Source organism: Syngnathus floridae, chromosome 6 (assembly GCF_059516105.1).
Source record: "Syngnathus floridae isolate MCC-2025c chromosome 6, RoL_Sflo_1.0, whole genome shotgun sequence".
NCBI lineage: Eukaryota > Metazoa > Chordata > Actinopteri > Syngnathiformes > Syngnathidae > Syngnathus > Syngnathus floridae.
In genome coordinates, this window is record NC_142418.1 from 9,315,950 (window position 1) to 9,339,143 (window position 23,194).

At 38.1% G+C, this 23,194-nt stretch overlaps 2 protein-coding genes and 1 long non-coding RNA gene across 9 annotated transcripts in view; 1 reads left to right on the forward strand and 2 right to left on the reverse strand.

Annotated features, from left to right (window-relative positions):
* LOC148396427 (uncharacterized) lies at positions 1-1,720 on the reverse strand. Its single transcript, XR_015858848.1, has 3 exons — positions 1,561-1,720; positions 817-891; positions 1-53 (listed from the first exon to the last, which is right to left on the reverse strand). It is a non-coding gene; the product is annotated as an uncharacterized LOC148396427 (long non-coding RNA).
* Positions 1,218-11,796, forward strand: cracr2aa (calcium release activated channel regulator 2Aa). Of its 3 annotated transcripts, none has more exons than XM_088377538.1 (19): positions 1,218-1,355; positions 2,809-2,950; positions 3,017-3,206; positions 4,849-4,960; positions 5,049-5,235; positions 6,424-6,570; positions 6,833-6,923; positions 7,027-7,122; positions 7,471-7,658; positions 7,805-7,876; positions 8,265-8,310; positions 8,425-8,504; positions 9,074-9,395; positions 9,554-9,686; positions 9,827-9,908; positions 10,133-10,247; positions 10,344-10,445; positions 10,550-10,626; positions 11,017-11,796. In XM_088377538.1, the coding sequence occupies exons 3-19, from the start codon at positions 3,036-3,038 to the stop codon at positions 11,102-11,104; spliced, it is 2,109 nt and encodes a 702-aa protein (XP_088233664.1). In that variant the 5' UTR covers positions 1,218-1,355; positions 2,809-2,950; positions 3,017-3,035; the 3' UTR covers positions 11,105-11,796. The 3 variants fall into 3 exon arrangements, with proteins under 3 accessions (XP_088233664.1, XP_088233663.1, XP_088233662.1); XM_088377537.1 differs by having other exon boundaries at positions 2,809-2,939; XM_088377536.1 differs by lacking the exons at positions 1,218-1,355; positions 2,809-2,950 and having other exon boundaries at positions 2,982-3,206.
* prmt8a (protein arginine methyltransferase 8a) overlaps positions 11,261-23,194 on the reverse strand; it is a 19,825-nt gene continuing 7,891 nt past the window's right edge. For all 5 annotated transcript variants that reach the window (XM_088377542.1, XM_088377543.1, XM_088377544.1 and 2 more), the window contains exons 5-10: positions 22,900-23,042; positions 21,654-21,741; positions 19,343-19,458; positions 17,558-17,708; positions 16,008-16,129; positions 11,261-15,096 (exon numbers count right to left, since the gene is read on the reverse strand). In XM_088377542.1, the coding sequence (XP_088233668.1) occupies positions 15,013-15,096; positions 16,008-16,129; positions 17,558-17,708; positions 19,343-19,458; positions 21,654-21,741; positions 22,900-23,042 (704 nt within the window). In that variant the 3' untranslated portion in view covers positions 11,261-15,012. The remainder of the gene's footprint in view (positions 15,097-16,007; positions 16,130-17,557; positions 17,709-19,342; positions 19,459-21,653; positions 21,742-22,899; positions 23,043-23,194) is intronic.

Consider the following 23,194-nt stretch of genomic DNA (forward strand, 5'->3'; position numbering starts at 1 on the left):
GTAATCTCCAGTATATTTTCTTTCTTACTATGATGAAGCATCTGTGTAGCTTCCTAAAAAAAAAAGGGGGGGGGGGGCAAAGTGGCAATGGTAGCGTTTTTTCGTAATGCCTTTTGAACTGCTGCACTATGGAGCTCATTTATATTGCATTGCATGACAGGTTACACTGCAGCTTGCACGCAGAGCTTTCCTATTATTTGTTTTTGTTGCAAGTACACAGTGTCTTTATTTGCAGTACAATATTTACCTTAAACTGACCACATACTGGTTTCAAAATTTGAATGGCCAAAATAACAAAATATCCAATAGACCTAAAATTTTCAACAAATAAATGCTTAAAATAAGTACTGTACTGCTCTCCTGTGTTCATTATTGGGATTACAGTATTCTGAAGCAGGTTTTGATCAAGGGCGTTATGCATTCATCTTTCCATCAATCCTGACCCATCTTCCAGTTCTTTCAATTCCCACAGCCTGATGCTAAGAAGCTGTGTTCAATGTAATATTTATTATTCGCACGCACAGTGGGTTTTGCCATCTTAAATTCCTGGGCTGAATTTGGGGCCCACTATATCCTAGGTCCCTCTATTGGGTCTTTAATTTGATAGGAGTTTGGAAATTTAGATAGCATTTAAATAGCTGTATATACGTTTGTTTCATAATTGTCTGTAGACAAGATTTACAAAAACCCAAGATGCATGTTTGTGGAATGCAGGAGAAAGTCGGAGTGCCCATGGCAAAAAAAAAAAAAAAAAAAAGCTCGTAGACAAAATGCAGTCATTCAGAAAGTCCGCAGCCAAGAGCTGCACTTACGTACTTGGGGGTAGAATTTATAAAGATAAACATGGCCATCTGCTGGATGTTGTTGGGTACTACTCCCTGCCCGCCGACCCTAGATGCAGGCACAAACAAAAATGCACACAAAAACCTGAATTAAAATGATGCAACGCGCCTTTATGACCGTAAGTTTTAACTGTTATATTATATGTTTATATATTTAGTTATTTATTTAGATATATTCAAATTAGTAACATTTTGCTGATGTTCCGAATAAAAAGTTTGGAGACCGTCAAGTGTCAATGAGTACTTCAGGTTTTTGTAGATAATATTTATTCAAGATTTATTTTATTGTAATATTTTATTGTGAGGATAAAATGGACCAGGAACTTGGGTGTCGTTGCTATAGTAATACTTGAAAACAGCCCCGCCCCTTTTGTTTGCTCATCCGGCGTGCGGTGAGTCAAATTCCACCACTGCAGCAAGAGTCAAGCAACACTTGTTTTCACTCATCTGCGTGAAACTAAACAGGTTGTCAATGAATTAATCCATCGAGAACGCACTTTTTCCACTGTTCTGGTACGTACGTCGTCTGGGTCATTTGTTATATTTAACACCGAGTTTGAGATAAATTAACCTGGCACTAAGTGACTGATTTTAACTAGAATGTATTTAAACGTGCACGTAGACACGACTGCAATGTCAAGAGACCTGCAACTCTCCTCGGCAGTTTAGCATGACAAGGAAGTGAATTTTAAACAATGAGTAAAATTGCGAAACTCACCGTGGTTCTTGCTCAAGCTTTTCTCTGCATTTTAATTTGTTGCGCGGTGAGGTGTTGGAGGTCATGATGATCTAATGCGCCTGTTCCGGTTTACCTCTCGTTTCAGTATTACTATGAAAGCCTGCTGGTATTTCATTTGAATTGCAAAATATTTTTTCTGTAAAACGCGCTCTATTTCGTGGCAGCACAGATGAATGTCAGAAACAGACAATAATACTCCAACAAATGATTCCAATGGCCATCATTAATACTGCTGCTTATGTACCCTTGTTTGTGGTGCTCATTCAGCCACAAACTAATAGTGTTACCAACAGTAAAGTGCCGTCATATTTTGTGGCAAGAAAGCAACTTTGAAATCATGATGATATTCTAATAAAATGTACAGGAATTTATTTATGGTGCTTGGGGGCACAGTCACTGTTTATGTTCTGAACACTAAGCATTAAGCAACCAATATCTGACAGCTCTTTCAAGTCAAACAGGAGCCTTTAAACTGAGCTCGACTTATGGGGTCCTCCTATGCTACATCTACAAAGTTATGCTGAGCATATGTCACTGTTGTTCAAATACTCCACAATGTTACTGTGCAATGCATAATGTTAATCTACAGTATATTGAATTTGGTTTTGCTTTTGTGGCAAGAATTTCAGTCGAAATATAGATTTTTCACAAAGTGTTAATCAAACTCAATAAAAACCGAAGGAGTTCTTAACAATACCTTTCCTCCAAAATACAACACCTTGTTCGAGATGTGACAATGTGGTGTAACAAAGAAAAAAATACGTTCACTTCCTCTTCATGTTTCCTCTTTTAGATTCAAGGTAGATCCGTTGCGTGTAGTGGCTTTGCCTTCTTTGTGAGAGTTTGTGCGAACAAGAAGTTGAAGTCTTTATATGTTGAGTACATTGTGTTAGTGGATCAGATGTCTATCTGGCACTTATTGTGAGTAAATTACACCTTTAACTGAGTAGGAGTACTAACAAATACTCAATAAAAATCTCATCACACTAAAAAAAATAACCTGAATATTTGAGATGCGGATACATATATATGTATATATATTATCGTTTTGTGGTTGTTGTTTACAATATTTAGTGTTTTGCGTCATACTGATGCCATTTTTAATTTTGTGGTGTTATGTTTATTTCACCTATTTGTTTGACTTGCAGTAATTCATAAAAATATACATATATTATTTTCCAGGGAAAATGAATATACAAATTAAATATTCTCTTTTCTCTATTCTAGCACCCGGTGTCAATTAATGAGGCGGTTGCTAAGAGATGATGCATTATACTGCTGAAAGCATCTGATGCTTGTTTAGCCTGGAAGCACGACTTCTTCTGAGATCTGTCTCCGGTGCACCTGACTCATGTGAAGTACGACTGAGGTGCCCACATCACAAGCAACTTACTTCTACTATGGCAGCGTTAACGGTCTCCTCTGCCCTCACCAGCACCGCTACTGGGTTTAGGATGGCGCAGCGAGGGCATGGAAGCACCGAAGAGCCCCTCAAACGTGAGAGTGAGTGGCCAAAGCGGGAGAGCGGGCATGTTGGTCAAAACACTGTCCTGGAGAAAACGCACGAGTTCTTCCAGGTCTGTGACATCGAGAAAAAGGGCTTCATCACCCGACGTGACATGCAGGTGAGTGAGGTGATCAAATTGTTTTTGAATTCATATTTGGAAATTCTAATGCATCCCCCTCCATCTAAATAAATTAGCAACATTCTGTCATATAACTGTTTTTGTTTCATTTTTGGGGGGCATGTTTTATTTAATCTGCAAAACAAGGACAATTTGTTCTCTCATCAGTGATGAATTAGACATGAAGATACCTCGTGGTTTATTCAAAAACAGGACAACAACGAGTTAAAGGGGAAGGCGGCATTGATAGTAGAGTGAGCAATACAAACGCTTTGTGATCCAAGCTCCCCACACATATTATTGTGCAGATTTACTTTGTCTCTCTGATGTTACCAATCCATTGATGAAGCACTCATGAACACATGCATAGTGGAGCTTTGATATCACAGCCTGCTCTAATGAGGCTTTAGAAGCACCACTTGGTGCTGTGAGTTATATCATTGGATATTTGTTATGCTGCCGCTTTCAGGAGACCAGTTTTGTGATGTAATAGATGCGATAACGCACCGCATGCTACCGTTTCCTTATCCCCACCCTGGATCAAATGGGTGGCTTCTATCAACACTTGCAGCACTGTAAATATATCCTGATACCACACTGCCTACAAAGGTGTGGCTGGGATTCTTTTTTTCCTTCTTCAAAAAATGCTGGGCCGTCACTATCAATGTCACGAGTTGTTGGCTTGACCTCTACTGGATTTGACCTTTAGCTAAGAGTACCGCCCATGTCAAATAGTCTCTCTTTGCAGTACGTCATGCAGGGCTCAAACTTTAAATTTTCCACTAAGGCCCTTCTTTGTGGACTTTGCATGTTCTCACCAGCTTGCTCGGGATATCTCCAGGTGCTTGAAATTGCTCTAATGCTTGTGTGCAAATGGTTGTTTGTATGTAATGTATTGCCTGGTGACCTGTCCAGGGTATATCCTGCCCAAGGACAACTCCAATATTTTTTCTTCCCAGGAACTCAAAAGTGGGTTGGATTGATAAATATGAGGGCTGAGAAAATAATTTCTAAATTTATTTTAGAAGCTCACATATAATGCTGGTAGGGGCCAAACTGTAGATAAACCGATTTTTAAGAAATATTTAATCCTTTCACCGCTCTGTAATTTTCTCTCATTAATACACCGTTAATACCATTTGTCTGTTTTAGTCTGGTAAAGTGCAATAATTATTACGTGTACGTATTTGCTGCAGTTGTAAAGTATTGGAGAAGTGTTTATCTTGAACGGGTATACTTGCCCCTATTTCTGGTCAGCTGTAAAGTATTGGAAAAGTTTTTACCTTGCCCTATTTCTGGTCAGCTGCTCTGGTCAAACATTAAGGAACCTACTGTATCAACTGGGAATATTCCAGATGGTTCACGGTGTGCACAGTACATGAACACAAGTAAATGGTACGTTACAATCATTGCTGTGTTTAAAAAGAATCAAATTAGCCTCTACTGGGTTATTTATAAGCATTCTGGGTGCATTGCAAAGTGTTATATAAGTATCAGTATTGTTATTGTTGTGGTTCTTATTATTTATTATTACTGCACGGAGGCTGCTCTTAGGGCACTTGAATATTAGAGCGCTCCACTTTTGTATTCTCCTTCTGGCCGTGTCCTTGACAATAACAGCTGCCTGCGTCATGTAAAACAGAGACTGCTTGGCGAGCTTCCTCTCAATGCGGACGAGCTGGAGAAAGTGTTTGACACCCTTGATTCTGACAGCAATGGATTTCTAACCCTCGATGAGTTCTCCACTGGCTTTAGTAGGTTTGACTTGAATGTTACTATTGGCGACAACGCCGATACAGTATGAACATGTGTTTTATGTTTTGGATCTCATCCGTTTTCTAGGTGATTTTTTGTCTGGCAGGAATATTTCTTTAAAGGACGACATGGGGGATAAACCCCACTGCGTAAAGTCTCCAGAGGTCCTTTACCGCAGCCGATGGGAAGAGAGCACGGTGACCTCAGAGGATGAAGAGGAGAAACATTTTTCCATGCTGATGGAGAGCCTCGGAGCCAACAACGTCTTTGAAGAGTGAGTATTGTGTGTGTTTGCCCACTCATGTGGGCAACTTCAAATAGTTTAACACAAAATGATTTGTTCTATGTGTTTCCCAAAAGCTTTTCAACTCTATTCATTTGAAAATGGTCCCACAGATTGCTATTCCACTCAAATCAACTATAACAATGTCTCTTTTGTGAAAGAACACAATTAATCTACTTTTGTTTCATTTTTGAATGTGGTACTATAAGCACACGAGGCATTTCATTAGAAAAATATGCTGCACTAATTAAAACCCCATTTGTTCTGTGAGCCCAAGTTTACTTGCAGTTTTTGTATGATTTATTATACACAATCTCAGTGCATTTTTAGATTTTGCACTTTGGATGTCCTTAAGAGAGGCCCCCAAGTTGAAACCGCAGTGAGCTGTGCGTAACCATTTCAATGTTTCCATTCTTTGTGAAATGCTGTTGCATGTGAATGACCTCCTCCTTGTTCTTCATAACATTTAGGAAGGGAATTATGCAATGAAGCACATTTTTTTTGTTGATTACGTTTTGAAAATTACAACAATCTTACTTGAAATCTATTCAGAGATAGTATCTCTTTTCACGATCCAAATTTTAGTGTTGTTTCTGTCAGTTGTAATTATTTTAGTTGTCTGTTTTGGCCTGGTATATTATATATGTATATACACTGCACTTGAAATTAGAACTATTTTATTTTCAACTAAGTTTTCACAGGCAACTCAAAATACAAATTCAAAAAGCAGGTGATGCACATCTTGCCCATCAGATCTAAAGTTAGTGATGAGACATGACCTTTCAAATCACATCCTTTTGGGCATCACTAACCTTTATTGATCCTAACCAGACATTTGACATTTACTGCAATACATGACAGACAGTTATGCAGAAATGTGTCTCTGAACTTTATTCTTCAGCGGGATATTTTGTTGTTTCACTTATTTATGCCCTGTCTTAGTCTTTTTACTAATTTCGTGTCACAATTAGATATGATTGAGAGTCGGGATTATTTCTGAATGATGCCCCCAAAAGAAGATTCTTAAATGATCAATATTTGTTGTAACCTTTGAAAGTTACTTCTGAATTGATTAGGCCACTATAATTTGTCTGATTGCTTCTGTGTAAATTATAAGTAACATACATTAGTGCACCTCATCTAAAATGCACGTTTACTTGTAACCCTCTGTGTCATTAGTCCTGCAGAAGTACGCAGCTTGTGGGCTCAGCTACGGCGAGACGAACCACACCTTTTATCCAATTTTGAAGACTTCCTGGCGAGGGTAACATCCCAGATAATTGAGGCTAACCAGGAAAAAAGGGAGATGGAGAGCGCTCTGAAACGGTCAGGGAATATCCTATACGTGTGGATTATTTTGAGTTTATTCAGGCTTTTATGACATGAGTAACAGCGTTTGACTGACGAGCTGCTTCAATAAAAAAATGCCTTTGGCAAGAAATTTTCCTCAGCTGTACAGCTGCATCCTGTAAAAATCATAGTATATTCTTAGATACTATCAAAAGCAACAACATGAATAAATTCTGCATAAGAAAATCATTTCAACCAACTTTATTGTGATGCAAACAGGACTATGTATGTCTTATAGAAAAGCAGCTACACATGACGATGAGATCCATCGCCTTTACGAGGAAATGGAGCAGCAAATAAAGAATGAAAGAGAAAGGGTTGTTCTGCAAGTAAAAAAAAAAATTCTTTTCAAATACAATCACCAAAAAACGCATCTCATTCATTTGATCTCGTTGAGCTCTGTGCTTGTAACTTCCTTTCTCGTCTCTGAAGGACTACAAGAGGTTTGTGTCTCGCAGTCAAGACCTTGAAAGAGAGCTGATCACCAAGGAGAAAGACTTAGAGCAGCTCTTTCAGAAGCAAAGGAGGGTGAGTAAAGAGTTGAAGAGTGCAGAGTGCATTTTGCACATCGTTTCAAATTTTCAAACACTCTCGGCTTTGGATGGATGGATGGATGGATGGATGGATGGATGGATGGATGGATGGATGGATGGATGGATGGATGGATGGATGGATGGATGGATGGATAGGTGAACGGGTGGATGGGTGAACGGGTGGATGGATGGGTGAACGGGTGGATGGATGGGTGAACGGATGGATGGAGAACTACCTTCACTGATGTCACTGATGCAGTGGGTAGCAATTTATTGAATGATACACATAAAATCTAGGCCTGACTATAATGTAGTTGCTTTGCCACCACTGGTCCTTTTACAGTTAGAAGATCAGTGTCAGGAGCTTCACAGTGAGCAACACGTGACCAAGGTGGAGAACGTGAAGCTGAAGAAGACAAATGATGAACTCGCCAAGGAACTGGATCACACTAGTCAAGAGTTGCTCTTAGCACAGGAGCAGCTGTGTCTGCTCCACGAGCAGTCCGCAAGACTCAATGAGGAGAGGGAGTTGTGAGTAATGACCCCCAGCTATTTAATTTCAGCATTTTGCCCTTTATATTTAGCACTTTGCTTGTTGCACTCACTGTAAAGCACCTCTATAATTAGTAAAAACTATAAAAGTGTTATTAATTATCACAATACTGCATTTGTAATAGGGAAATATACAGACTGACGGAGGGACTCCAGCGTGAGCGAGCAAGCCTCCTCAAACAACTGGACCTGATGAGGTGTGGATATTTGCATGGGTGTTAACAGCACCTATAAAAGACAAAACACTTTGAATATTTTTTGGGAACTTAGTTTGGGTAAACTAACTTATTTGTCTGAAAAGTCAACTGGATACAAGAAGATATGTCACAATGTTTTGATTTATTTTTGTTGACAGTTTTATTTTGCACTGTCAAATTCACTGGCGCTGAGTCAGTGAATCAAGCTGTAGCCCACTTCTGAAACTTTTATTCCACTCTTGTGTCACTTTCATCTCTGAGACATTCCGGCTGTTTTCAAGAGCTGGCCCTGTATGTGTCGGCTTTGTTCTTTGTTTTTATAATCACTGAATACTAATCCGCAGTATCATTGAAAATATTTAACTATCTTCAGTATTTTCTTTTTCAGGGAAATGAACAAACATCTACGAGATGAAAAAGACATTTTCATTCAGGTTTGTGACATGCATGAAACAAGACTCTCATGTTACTTTGTTGTATGACTCTAAAAATTCAAAAGATAAAGAGACAAATAATGAATCTGATCACTCATGTGTTTGGCTTTACAGAAACCCCAAAATTGTAAGAATACAGGATTACAACCAAGGTCTTTATGTCATGCTGGGAGACACACCTACTTGCCTGAAAGGTAAAAGCATCGAGTATGTGCAGAGGAATCTCCAAAGTTAAACACAAATATTTTCAATAACACTTTATTGACTTGTCGTTGCTGTAATTTAAAAAGAAACAAAAGTAAATGAATATTCCTGCTTCCTAACTGTCCAAACACTGTTTTGTATCCATAACCATGATAAATGGAATACAAAGGAGATTAAATATATATATTTTTTAAATATAGCAAACCTACTCAGGCTTTTGAGATGCCAGACAAAGTGGTCTTTTATAAATACTGCAGGAATTAATAAGTGGCTGTTGGCAGGTAACTCATCTTTACCTTTGTGGTTCATTATTATGTAATGTTTGAGTGACTGTATGTTTAACATGGCAGCTGCTTAGTAAAATCATTTTTATAATATTGTACTGAGAAGCCAATGTTGTGTATGTTTATGTTTCTGATCAAATAGATTGAACTTTAAATTTGACCACTTTTCTGGTGTTTAACTTAGGAAGTTCCTCTTTACTTTTGTTCAATTTTTTTCAAGAACAAAATATAAAGTATACTTTAATCTCTGCTTGTTTTTAAAATGTTATATGCAGTGAGGAGGAAGATGTAAGGCAGAATCCAGCCAATGCGTCAAGCAACTCAGGTAGTCCTAAAATGACCAGAGGTTACCTGCAGAGGATCATCTCTATCGAGGAGGACCATCTCCCACATTTGCTCCAAAATGGCACTCAGACCCAAATCGCTCTGCAGCCATTTATTGAAGGCGAGGAAGTGTCAGACCATGACGAGAATATAGACTTGGTGATGAGTGATATTTACCCTGTTCAGTTGCAACTGTCTAAGGGAGCTGGAGAAAGAAGTCAAACTCCCTTGTCTCCAAGGGGCCAACCTGTCGGCAAGGAGACCAGCATAAATGTGAGCTTATCAGCATTTTTGTACTATTTTCTCCCTTTTTATTTTGTGGGGAGTCAACTATGTCACTTCAGCATTTTTGTACTATTTCCTCCCTTTTTTTAGTGGGGAGTCAACTATGTCACTTCTTCATTTGATCAGCATTGCTTCTGTATGTGTAGGAGGAAAGCAGTCTGTCACTGCCCGAGCGGCTCTTTAAAATCGTTCTGGTGGGAAACTCTAGTGTCGGAAAGACCTCCCTCCTTCGACGCTTTTGTGATGACTGTTTCAACCCCGACACTTGTGCTACAGTTGGTATGAATCCCTGAGCTATATCAGTCCATAAATTAGAATTGTGAAGCTGGGTAGGAGATAATGTAAAATGCAGAAATCAAATATGTTGGTTAGATATTTATCTTTTTGTTTAAAATGTCTCTATCAATTTGTATTTGCAGGTATAGATTACAGCGTGAAGACAATAATGGTGGACAACAGCCAGGTGGCGCTGCAGGTCTGGGATACCGCAGGGCAGGAACGGTAACTCAGCCACTTGACACATGAATACATTTTCTTTTTGATGATTTATGGTGACATGTGTTTTGAAAGTGCTGTGCTTTTAAACAAAAGAAACATCTACTTTTCATCAAAAACCAAAGATTTGTCATTTTTTTTTAGTTTTGCGCTGCTTTGAAAGTTCTTTTTTTTCCTTTTCTTTCATAACAGCCTCTGCTTTTTCATTTTAACGTCTCATCCCTTCTCAGGTACCGAAGCATCACCAAGCAATTTTTCCGCAAAGCTGATGGTGTGGTTGTGATGTATGACATAACAGTTGAGCAGAGTTTCACAGCTGTTAGACAGTGGCTGACAAGCGTGAAGGTAAAACTTAATGTTTGACGTTATTCCCCCAGTTTTATGATAGCAACAATATGTCGATTTCTGTGATTGTCTATATTTCCTGTCTCTTGTTTATAGGAGGGCTCAGGCGAAGATATACCTTTAATGCTGCTGGGAAACAAAACTGACTTAGAAATTACGAGACAAGTGCATAAAGCAATGGGCATGAGGCTCGCTAAGGTATGTCTATTGGTGAAATAGAAAACCATACTATTGAGGCACTTCTGTTAGCAGCTATAGATAAATTGTATTAAACTCATGATTTGTGTGTGTGTTCTTTTAAGGACTGTCAGATGACTTTCTTTGAGTGCAGTGCATGCTCAGGGTATAATGTGATGGAGGCTATGCTTCATTTGGCGAGGTAGGTCATTTCTCTTTATTGCAAAAAAATAATAAAATAAAACACACTCGCACCTAAATTCATTTGCTAAGTGCACTGAAACGAGGTGGGAATTTTTCTGCAGAGATAATTAGATGTTTTTTTGTGCCTCGCGAAATGCCTTTTTGAAGGGATGATAAATTAGTAAAGTTCTGATTTTAGCAACATCTAATTGTTTGAAAGACTATTTTGGCAAAATGAGATTGATATTGTATTAGTCACAACCACTCAACATATTTGGTTAAAAAAATCAGAGTTTGTAACAAATCATGGTTTCAACAAATAGGATACAGACTGTACAAATTATGTAGTACATTTGGATGTACTGAAGAGTTTATGACTTCTTGGTCTTCATCCCATTGTGTCTCTCAGAACCCTGAAAGAGCAAGAGGATCGAGACAAAGAGAAGACTGTCCAGTTGGTCAAAAGCTCACTGGAGAAGAAAAAATCCTGCTGCTAACAAATACACTCTTTGCACACTTGCCTTTATTATTCTAAATGTCAACAAAACTCTCATCGGTGCACATCAAATTATTATCATATCAAACAAAGACAAATAATTGAACGTTTTAAAAGTTGACTTTGTGTCTATCACATCCTGGCAGGATTTTTATTATATATATAGATTAATCCACGGGGATATTTTTCCACACAATTCCTTATTTTGAAGTCAAGTATAACATATCTGTAAAATGTGAAATACTGCTGAGTTTTCTTGAGGCCGGTTTTTAAGTTATCGGTGTCCTGGGGCTATTCTGAACACTGCATAATTTAATTGTTTACTGGGTTTATCTGAACGTTGTCGTGTGATTTGCTGCTTATTTGTTCCTTTGTAATTTAATGTTTGTAATATTATGGAAAGGAATTTGTTGGACAGTTGCAATTATTGACTTTTTGGAGACAGTCAAATTTGTTTGATTGTACAAATACATGCATCTACTTGCCAAGTATTTTATACGTATTATGCCCCTCATTATTTAATGTAATACCAAGTACGTTTGTATGTGATTTTGGAATTCAAATACTATTGTATTGTTATTGTAATTGAGTCACTATTTGTGGTTCACTCCCACAACTCTCTAGCACTTCACTCTTATGTGTACACTGAGGTTTAATTATTGTAACAAAAATAAAGAATTGGGTGTAAAGGATGGCAGTTTGGGCGGCTCGGTGGAGCACTGGGTAGCACGTCCGCCTCGCCGTTAGGAGGGTGCGGGTTCGATTGCACCTCCGGCCCTCCCTGTGTGGAGTTTGCATGTTCTCCCCGGGCCCGTGTGGGTTTTCTCCGGGCACTCTGGTTTCCTCCCACAGTCCAAAAACATGCTTGGTAGGCCGATTGAAGACTCCAAATTGTCCCTAGGTGTGAGTGCGATTGGTTGTCTGTCTCTGTGTGCCCTGCGATTGGCTGGCAACCAGTTCAGGGTGTCCCCCGCCTACTGCCCGATGACGGCTGGGATAGGCTCCAGCACGCCCGCGACCCCCGTGGGGACTAAGCGGTTCAGAAAATGGATGGATGGATGGCAGTTTGGACCTTTTTCACAGCACCAACCAGTGGATGATTTTACACATTGCAGTTTATTCAATTTTTAAGATGACATAAAACCTAGAAAAAATATTTGAGTTTAATTTAAATGATTAAATAAATTAATAAATAAATGAGAATATGCAGAAAAAAAAGTGCTAGTTTATTATTAGTCTACTGAGTTTAATTGTGTGTGTGTGTGTGTGTGTGTGTGTGTGTGTGTGTGTGTGTGTGTGTGTGCTTGTGTGCACGTGTGTGTGTACTTTTCTAAAGCTTGCTGATGAGCTGATCATTTTAATCAGCTGTGCCGTAGGAGGGCTGCACCTAAAACAGGCTGGATAAGGGCTCCGAAGACCAGACTTGGGTTGACAGTCATAATGGCCCTCCAAAGGAACCTATGACTATGATGCGGCCCGTGACAAAAATGAGTTTGACCCCCCTGGACTAGACAGTCCCAAAAGTTCCCAGTAAGTAATATATTCTAAGCCATAGAGGATTACTTTAAATGTTTACTATGTAACTATGTGAAGCACCCAGCCATGATTCAGGGTTCAAGTACAAGAGCTGTTCACATTCAGAAAACAGCTACAAAGTCAATCTTTTTAACATTAATCACATACTCTTTATTAAATTACTTATTTTATATTCAACACGCCTTTTGAGGCTTTCATTAAAAAGTCTTCAATCGGAATATCTGAGCCACATTCCGTAAAATTCTCTTATCTTCACTACAAAGTACAAGTTAAAACCTATTGTTGAGTGTCTAATGTGTAGATTTTAATAGATTTGCCTAATTGCCAGGTTCACATTTTTTGGGTGACAGGGGGGGTGAAACAGTTTAACTCTAAAAGGTTTGACATGGCCAACTAAAGTGTACCTTGAATTAAGTCATGTAAATGCAGCATCAAGAAATTGAATCAGGAACACTTGGGAACTTAGTAAAGGCATTAAGGGGAAAAAGACTCTTCATAGAGGATCCAATACAAGAGCGATATTTAAGAAAGGCCTTTAGAAGGACTTTTCATTGCACAGTGGCTTGCGAAAGTATTCACCCCCTTGACCTTTTGCCACATGTCAGGCTTCATACAAAGATATAGCTAACATTAGATTTTTTGTGTGAAGAATCAACACTAAATGGGAGACAATTGTGAAGTGGAACAAAATTAATCGATATTTAAACTTTCTATTCGAAATAAAAAACTGAAAAGTGGGACACGCAATATTATTTTGCACCTTTGCTCTTCGTCCCAGAAGTTCCCTGAGGATTTCAAAGTTTTACGACGGATTAAGACATAGAAGGAATTCACCATCTTTAAAAATCTCATACAGCGCCGTCAAGAAATCGTACTGAAATGAAAAGTAATGAAGAAAGTTATTTGTCATAGACAACCATAAAAAGTCTCATTTGAAGTTTGCCAAGTCACCAGGAAGACTTGGCAAACATTTGGAAGAAGGTGCTCATATTATTATGAGACTAAGATTGAACAATTTTGCCTAACTGCAATTTTTTTTTTTTTTTATAATTTTTTTTTTTTTTTACATTCAAACAAGCAATGATCGTAAACATGAAACAAAATTGACATGGGATGGAATAGTTAAAAACTACAAATATATGGTATTAGAATGACCAACTCAAAGTCTCGATCTGAATACATTCAATAATCTGTCAAATTTGAAACTGTTATTCACAAATGCTCTCCATTTATTCTATTTTAGCTGGAGCTGTTTTGAAGGAAAGAATGGTTCAAAATTTCAGTTCATGGAATGTGCAAAACTGATAGAGACATATACCAAAATATATACCAAAATATTCAGAGCTATATGACAGTAAAAGGGGATTCTACAAAGTATTAACTCATCGTAGCTAAATAATTTTGTACACCTCACTTCAATTTATATTTAAAAAGTCGAAAATATCATTTGAATTGCGCCCCACTTCACAATTTTGTCTCCACATGCTATTTATTGTTCACCCTAAAAAAATATACAATTTTATATCTTTGTTTGAAGCCTGAAATGTGGCAAAAGGTCAAAAAGTTCAAAGGGCTAAATACTTTAGCAAGCTAATATCTTTTTATTATTATAGTTGTACTTTCCAGTGGTGCAAACCTACACAGCATCATCCTGATTTTGTTAAGCATATCTTTTTTATACAGCCCTTGTACTGGATCACGTACTACACTTGTAGACATCGAAGCAGGTCAAACAATACCAGACATATAAAACATACCTTTTCCAGCTAACGACAAGAAGAATTACAGAACGGATTGTGAAACACTTTCACCTTTGACACTGTCCATGACGCGAGGTATGAGCACTGTACACCAACTATTTAACACATTACCCTTCACGGAACACACACATTTAGAGTAGCCCTGCTGCTTTTGAGCTCAGATATTTTTTTTCACCATTACTGAGCTTTAACTGACACAAGTACAAATGGTTTATCTGACAGCCAGCACAGGGTCAAAATTAATCAAATAAAAATCTTACAAACAAAATGTGGACCCTACAGTCATTTGACATATATCTCTACCCGATGAGTTTCAAGTTAGGGTGAAAAACAAACGACACAGATACATCACTCCGTTTCACCAAGCAGGAATCTAACTCTGAACAATATAGAAAAATCCCCATGCCCACTATTACATTCAAAGTTGTTTAACAGTCTGTGCCCATGGCTTCCTGACTAGCAACATATTTAGCAAGTTGTTAGTGGGGCCATCACCTCTGTACTCTGGCCCATCCTTCTGCCCTCATTGCACCTTCTATTTGAAACCGGTCCAGGAAGGGTCTAGACTTCCTCTGCTTCTTGCAGGCGTCTTTAATGCCTGTTTCCTGCAAAACTAGCGCATCTTGTAATCGTGGACAATAGCTGCCTCACACAGTTGTCCTTTGAAATCCAGCTCAAAGGTGAAGTCCAAGTCCCGCTGGAGGCGGAGATAAAAAGAAACATTTTAAGTGAGTTGTGGAAAAGTCCTTGTCAGATCACATTTTAAACTCTTAGAATTGACAATATGATTCAAAGAATCGGAAAGAGTCATAGTGGTGCTGGTTACAGGAGACATATTAGAGGACTAAGTTAACCTACCTTAGCAAACTGCCGTATTTTCTGCACTATAAGGCGCACCGGATTATAAGGCGCACCTTCAATGAATGGCCCATTTTAAAACTTTGTCCATATATAAGGCGCACCTTCAATGAATGGCCCATTTTAAAACTTTGTCCATATATAAGACATATACATTTGGCCCGCGGGCCGGACTTTGGACACGCCTACTGTAGTGGCTCAATATTGGTCCATATATAAGGCGCACCTGATTATAAGGCGCACTGTCGGCTTTTGAGAAAATTGGAGGTTTTTAGGTGCGCATTATAGTGCGGAAAATATGGTGCTTTACCAGCATTAGCTTCTGATAAGATTCTAATAATGTCCAACTAAGTTGTTGATGGTGAGGTGGGAGATATTTGTTTTACTACACTGACTGACAGGTGTCAATAGATAAATTGGTGATGAATTGTCACTTCTACAAATCATGACGCAACAACATCTCTATTGGCAATAATTTTAACTTCAATTAATTCCAACAATGTGATGTTGGTATCAGCGAGGAGGAATAACGCCTCTGCTTGCTCAACACAGAAGAGGACAAGGTCAACAGTTGTGTTGTCTGCATTGTGACTGGTTAACATACAAAGAAGATTCTGCTGCGGATGGGCAGCTCATAGGTTGAGTCCCAAGTTATGATTCGTTAATGCCACTCAATGTGATGTATCTATATTCATTTCTATATCTTTCCATCCACTTCCTACTGAGAAAGAAGCTCTGTGTGACACTTACAATATTTTTGTCATTTGGCTTCATTGCAATGCTGCCAGTGATTTCCTCTCCTCTTCGCACAGTTAAGTAGTCCTCCAGGTAGAACACGGTCTGCTTCCAGTGTGTGTATGTAGTATTCGGAGCTAGGACCGATACACAAAGTTAGGTGTCTTTCGACAAGATTTTCTTTCACACAAAGCTTATCCAACCGTGCAAGAATGGGTATCAACAACATAATGGTTTGCAGCCCAAGAAATCTAGGGTCAAATCCCCTTTGGCATATGTGTGTGGTTCGTTCACAAAACCAGAGCATGCTTCTCAGGTTTTCAGGAACACATTCATCTTGGCAAAAAATGAAAATGTGTGCTACAATTTTCTGATGTCTTACTGATTGTCTTGGTGTGAAGTAATGGTCCAAAGTGGCACATAATAGCGCTTCTTGAAACCACTTGCTTCTTTTCCATTTTTGTTTGACGTGCGTGTGTATTTGTTTTTAAGGGAATGATAGTGTGTGTGCATGTTTTCTTTTGTTTGTATCTCAATGTCAACACAATTCAGAGCACGCTCTACTGCCCAGACCACAACTGACAATAGCTTGGCTGTCATTCAAATATGAGGTGCACTTGAATCAGATGTTCAGCCTACTGTGCTGTGCTGTGGGCTAACATACTGCATATCTTTTCCATAACTTTTCTTGTTCGTACAAACAGCTCCTTGTATGAAGCTTTATAAAAGGACCTGCCAAATGAATCCTTCTTTGGTCAGGCCTCTTTCTGTTTTTTAAATTAGGAGCTGAGTTTGCATTTCTTCCTCTTTGCTTTTCCTTGGGCAGGCAAGATTGTGTGGTCTCCATCAAATCCTTGGGGGTTAATTACTTTTTGTCCGAGTGTAGAGCACTTTCTCAGCATATGCTTAGTGATGGATTCTAAAAGATTGGGATTGGGAAACTTGGACTTTGAAAGGAAATAGGTTTAGAAAATGAGAGCTATTATTACATTGCTGTATTCTTGATTTGGGTTGGTGCATTATTTGAGTAATTGATTCATGAAAATTACCAGTGCCTGCGCTTTGTAAAAGATGCAATTTATCTTAACCCCACTAGAGGTCAGCCTCAAAGCGCTATTCCCCGGTCAAGTCTTGAAATGTGATGTAAATCTTGGCAACAAATGTTACAAAGCTAATTGTTGCTGTTGTAGTTTGCAATGATTTGAGCATCACAGTATAATCAGCCTAAAAAAATAATTCTGTAGATCATAACTGTATGTTGTGAGAGTGCTTGGTCATTGTGATTGTGTCCCTGTTGATTAGACAAAATCTAGTGAGCCTGACAAAGGAGACAAAGTGCATCATCTAATGTCTGGAGTTCCACAATTAAATTACAGTTTAGCTAGACTGTTGCAGATGAAACTCAATCCATTTATTACATCTACCCTGCATTTCCTTTGTTTTTGGTTAGAAAAAGGTTAAATGTGTGCTCTGTACAATGAACACATTATTTCTTTTATTTTCAACAATATCACTCCAACAATTAGCTTCATTAAGCGAAAAAAAAAATAGCTGTGGCATCTTACCAGTAGAGAAACCAGTTTTTTTGTGACATTTGGTGAATTCGATGTTGAAATATGTAACCAGTGCATGGATGTAGTCATTTCTCTGGATCTGCAGGCAGAATGCTGATGTGAAAGAAAGGTCTTCAGTCTTCACTGTGTAGATGTCCACCTCCTGTTAGTGGAAACAGATGGATCTCTCACTTACACAGTAAACTCACAAGTCATTTATCATTCAGCCATCTGCCTGTTATAGGCCTGTACATTGTCACCTGATCTCCTTATTCTGGTAAAAAGTTGTGGTAGCCATATTTGTTCAAATATAGAAAATATACGAGTGAGTACAAACGCTAAGCTGACTGTAACTGCAATCAAGAGAAAAAATATAGCTTATGAATGCACAGGACAACAAGTATATTTTATTTTTTTGAAAGCAGAAAAATATGTAACTTATATGCATGAAATGGTGTACTGGAGAAAGTCATCAAACCATCCAAATTGAGTTAGTCAATAAACACATTCATTTTTCTGGCCACATGCTAATAATGAATTCTCAATGTTAATATAAACCTTATTAACATCCATGTACACATGTAGAAATTGCATTTTTAAGGTCATATGAGAGGACTGACCTGATTGCAGATTTTGCACATTTCAAAGTTTAAGACACAAATCTTCACAATACTTTAGAGCAAGCGTGTGTGTTTGTGTGCCCGTGTGCACTTATGTGCATGTAAACAAAAATTTGCAGTGCAGTAGGGCACGTTTTAGGGAAATAATACAATTGTACGTGGCAAGTACATAACTTATCCAAACGGAAAGATTTTCATGCAAAATATGAAGGCAAAAAAATTTTAATCGTGGCATTAAAATAATCACTTAACAATTAAGTGTTAACAATCAGCCCCCTATTTTTTCTAATTGTGTACATTCTGATGAATTTTCTAAAAATGGAAAAATATTGACACTAGCATTTGCATTTGTTGTTATAAATCATTTAAAAGATTGAAGTGAAGACGTAAATTATTTTATTTATTATTATTATAATTATTATTAAATATGATTATTATTATTATATGTCAAGCTTCTATAAAAATCCACTAAACACTTCCTGCGGCACCTACTAAATAAGTCCTTCCATATACCAGCAGTCAGTCCATCTTTACTGTGACGAGGTGCAACAAAAGCAGTTCACACGAAAATAGAACTTACAGAAAGTAGGGCGTCATTGTTGGAACGACTGCATGACCACTAGCTTCCAGTTGTTATTTTTACAGTGCACACTGCATTTGCATCAAATGTCATTTTTGATCAAAGAATAGACTAGTGCCTGCCGACCAGCAAGCAGGCAGAGAGCACCGATGGAACGCTCACATCACAAGACAGAATGAAATTGGATTGAATCAATTGGAGCAACTAAACATGAACTGAGTTGCAAAGGTCACTGGTGTCATGCAAGGCAACACGACAAAGCAGGCAAAATATTTGATACACAAAACACATCCATCAGAGTTCTCTTTCACCCAAAAAGTTAAACCCAAGAATTATATATATATAAATATTCACATAGAATTTCAAATCTTCTGGCATGATTCCTCCATGTGAGTGAAAGAATGAATAGTCAGGATACATGAGTACCTCTATCTGTTTTAATTGCAAAATTTGACAAATTTGCACTTTAGAATCTTCGTAAATCAAAAATTGCTCTTATGTCTAGCTTTATCGCATTTTATTATCTAATCACATGTTTTCAACTTTATTCAGACACATTTTACACGAGAAAACTATAAAATTCAGAATTTGACCTACCTTGACAAGGCAGGCGTTGGTCACCACTTGCTTAGGATCCACAATGTCAACCAGGGGCTCCTTCATTGCCACATTGCGGATACAAGTCATGTCGAAGCCATACACGTTCTCCCACCCTTGAAAAACAGCATAATTACTATAGCATGTTAAATGTTAAAATATGTATGACCCATGCAATTTGACACTTGGCAATTGTTTTAGTGGATGCTGAAAAGCCAAGAGAAATAAGCGTCGTGCAATACAGTGCAACTACAAAACCACAACAGGCCTCGTCACTGAGTTTCTCAGAATGGAGGGCTCCTAATTCTCTAAGTGAGAATTTGCAGTGTTTGGAAGCAATTTACTATAATTTGACACACATCGAGTAAGTTAGATACTTTTTAAACGCTGTCTTCACAATCTTAGTGAAAATCAGGGTACGAGATTACTGTACATTAATCATTGGAACAAACAAATGTGTGAGCCAAACAAAAGAGCAAACAAAGAATATTTGTGGATCACGTATCCTACAATGTTCTACATTAGAATTAATGATGGTCCTCAAAATATTGCTCAGAGTAGCAATAACAAGCACAGCATCTTGACTGAGCGCAACATAAGGCCACTTCTACCTCAGTGCAAAGGTCAAATGAGGCCATCTGCCCATAGAAGGAGGAGACGAGTGCAGTTTGTCCATCGCTCTTTTCAGTTTGCTCATGTGTGAAATTCACATTTACACAACTCCACTGCGTTAAATAAATAAATAGCATCTGAAGACTAAAAATGTTCTGACGTCCAGGCAAAGCTGCGGGCCGGCTTAATATAGTGACACTTCCACGCAACTAGCCGCACGCTGCAAATTGCATGGAATATAATTATCACGCATCTTAGCAGTTACATAAAGTCAGACAGAAATAACACAAGTCACCATGCTTGCTTGTTACCTCCTTAACAAAGCAAAAACAACCTCTTGTCCAAGTTTAAAGATATTTTATCCAGCTGACATTTTTGAGAAATTGAAAGCGGTAATCTCTGACTGCTGTTTTCTTTCATGTAATTAATTTTAGCTCCATCACTTTCTTATTCGATTATATTTTGACAGTTGGTTATCTGGTACTGGCAATAAATGCGCATTTTTTTGGTTTGTTTTTTAACGATTATTGAGATGCAGGAAGAAGATGGGAGACGTAGTTTCTAACATCTTGCCGACAATACTGAACTTATTTTTCTGAGATGATTGAAGCAAGTTCAACTAATGTCATCACCTGGCATATTTCATAAATTGTGACTGGCAGTTGAATAAAGATTCCTCCACGGAGCTTAAGGTTTTGCAGCTGTTGGAGTTTAGTAATGTACTGCAGGAGATCGTTGTGAAAAGTTCAAATAATTTATGGTCAGGGTTTCACAAGTATGATTTATGTTCGAGGATGACAATGGCTTTGGAACTTCTTTTGCTTGTGATTTTGGAGTGAGATGATTCAGGATGGTTTCAGGCTTGTTGACTAATATTAGACATTGCAAAAAGGCAATCATGAAAACCAGTAAAAAAAAAAAAAAAAATGTAGGACTGAAATAGTTAGATCCTTTTCACATTGTGCACATGTACACATTTTTCATATCTGGTCCCTTACTTAAAATAAATGAATTTGAAATAAAACAAGACATGGCAGTACACTGGTATATATGCAAATTAAATGTTTTGTACCCTCTCAAGTTTGTATGTTCTGGCTGTGCTCGCCTGGGTTTTCTCCAGGTATTCAATCTTTTGTTTACATTGCAAATGAATGCTGTACTGTATTGCACTTTATTTTCATTCCAGACTTGCTTTCACAATATGTTCACAGTCGTTATTCATCCGCACTGTGAAGTGCAGTCCTATCCTTTGTAGCATTTGAGTGGAACATAGCTCGATACGCCTCATCTTGTTCTGTCAAAAGTTACATCAATAACTCACCAGTGATCCTCTTTCAATCGCACTGTCTTAAACAAGTTTGATACCTGATATGGTATGTTTTGGACAATGAGATTTTCCTTTCCTTCAATAAAAGGAATGCATCCTGATATCCTACACTTTTGTTATCATACTGCGAATTGCTGCTTAATATACCTCGAGATATTTTCAAGGCCAAAAAAATGGGCTATTCTTCATTAGCCAAGTCAATTGCCTGGTCTCAACCCAAATAGAGCAGGCCATATTATTAGGCATGCGGTGTACAAAATGTCATATCACTAATTCCAGTCTATGAAGGTACGTGTTTATTAAGATAACATCATAAATCCAGTCAATATTTTGTACCTAGTTGTAACACACACATCCTTGCATTGAACTTACAATGAATCTTGAAGTCTTTATACTGCCTGTCCTCAATGGCCAACACATACAAAGAGGCACGATCGGGAAACATTAGTCCACCTGGTTTCTTTTAGACAAAAAAAGAAAAAAACAAAGTAATGTTCAGGATTCACAGTCATGGCAGAGATTTTTCCTGCACACAAAAAAGGTCGCAGTTTTAATTCAAATTTGGTCAATTGTAAACATACCTGAGATTTGAATATGGTAAGGAAAATAATTGAATTTTCCTGAAGTTTTTATCTTCAAATTTTTAATTACTACCGTAGTACATATTTGGAAGCTGGCCAGTGGAATGCACTGTGGTCTCCTACACATTTCTAGTTCTTTACCTCAGAATGATGTGATGCTACTGTTTTTTCAATGAAGTACAGTATCTAAAATATTAGCAACTTCTCCCATCAGTGTTTGCCACAGCTTATCTTTCTTTTCCACTGCTTATCTTTCTTTTCCACTGAAGTCTGTGTCTGCCGTCACCAACTGCCCTCATATCTTCCCTGCCTACATTGATCAACTGTCTTAAGTCTTCCTCATGCTCTCTTTACCGGCAACTCCATCCTCATCCACCATTTACCGATATATACTCACGATTCCTTTGGACGTACCAAAACCTTTTAAGTCGGCTCTCTCTAACTATCCTCCCAAAACATCAAACCTTGGCTGTCTCTCTGGATGAGCTCATTTCTAACTCAGTCCAACGTGTTCACTCAACTTCTTCATTTCTGCCACCTCTTCTCTGCTTCCTGTCTTCAATCTGTACATCACCACAGTCTTATAAACATTTCACCTTTCATTCTAGCTGAGACTCTTTGATCACATAACAGCCCTTCCTTGATTCCTCGGGCATCTTCTCGCCTTGTAGAATTCGATTAAACCTGGTGGAAAAACTCCACAGCCTAGATGCTTTTCTATCTCGATTCCATACTGACGACAAGATGCTTCATACCTCCACAGGTATGTAATCAGGAACAACTGCTGTTCAATTTTGTATCTTTTACATTGGCTTTTTATTTGTTTTCCTTACCAGTCATTGTTAATTCTTGTTCCACCACAAGTGTTCCTTCTACTCTCTCTTTTTTCATATCCACCTGTTTGTCCACCTGAGCTGCAAAAATCTTTCCCAGATTATTTTCTGTCCAACCTGCCTCATTGTTGGCCTTTGCCGAGTTATATGCTTAAGTCAATTACATTCTCTTCAAATATCAATACAAATAGCAAGAGTGCGTACCAGCCACTTGTCCCTGGCAAAGATGACAGTGTTCAGCATGGATTCGTAGAAAAGAGAATAACCCATCCACTCGGATATAATGATGTCAACCTCCTCCACAGGGAGCTCCACCTCTTCCACTTTTCCGCTGATGATGGTGATCACTAAAACACATATAATGAATCTCATAAAAATGCTGAGTATGCTCTATATTCAAAAATCTTGAATCCATCATTATAATCATATCAAAATTCTATCTATGCTACTCTCAAAGGAATGCATGCAGACGTCAAGGCTGGAAATATAGAGAATTTTA

Bases quoted from the DNA above. Each gene is read 5' to 3' on its own strand.
- cracr2aa (XM_088377536.1), top strand. From the start codon at position 2,982: ATGGCAGCGTTAACGGTCTCCTCTGCCCTCACCAGCACCGCTACTGGG. The intron at 3,207-4,848 runs GTGAGTGAGGTG...CATGTAAAACAG, and splicing joins TCACCCGACGTGACATGCAG to AGACTGCTTGGCGAGCTTCC. The intron at 7,877-8,264 runs GTGTGGATATTT...TTTCTTTTTCAG, and splicing joins AAACAACTGGACCTGATGAG to GGAAATGAACAAACATCTAC.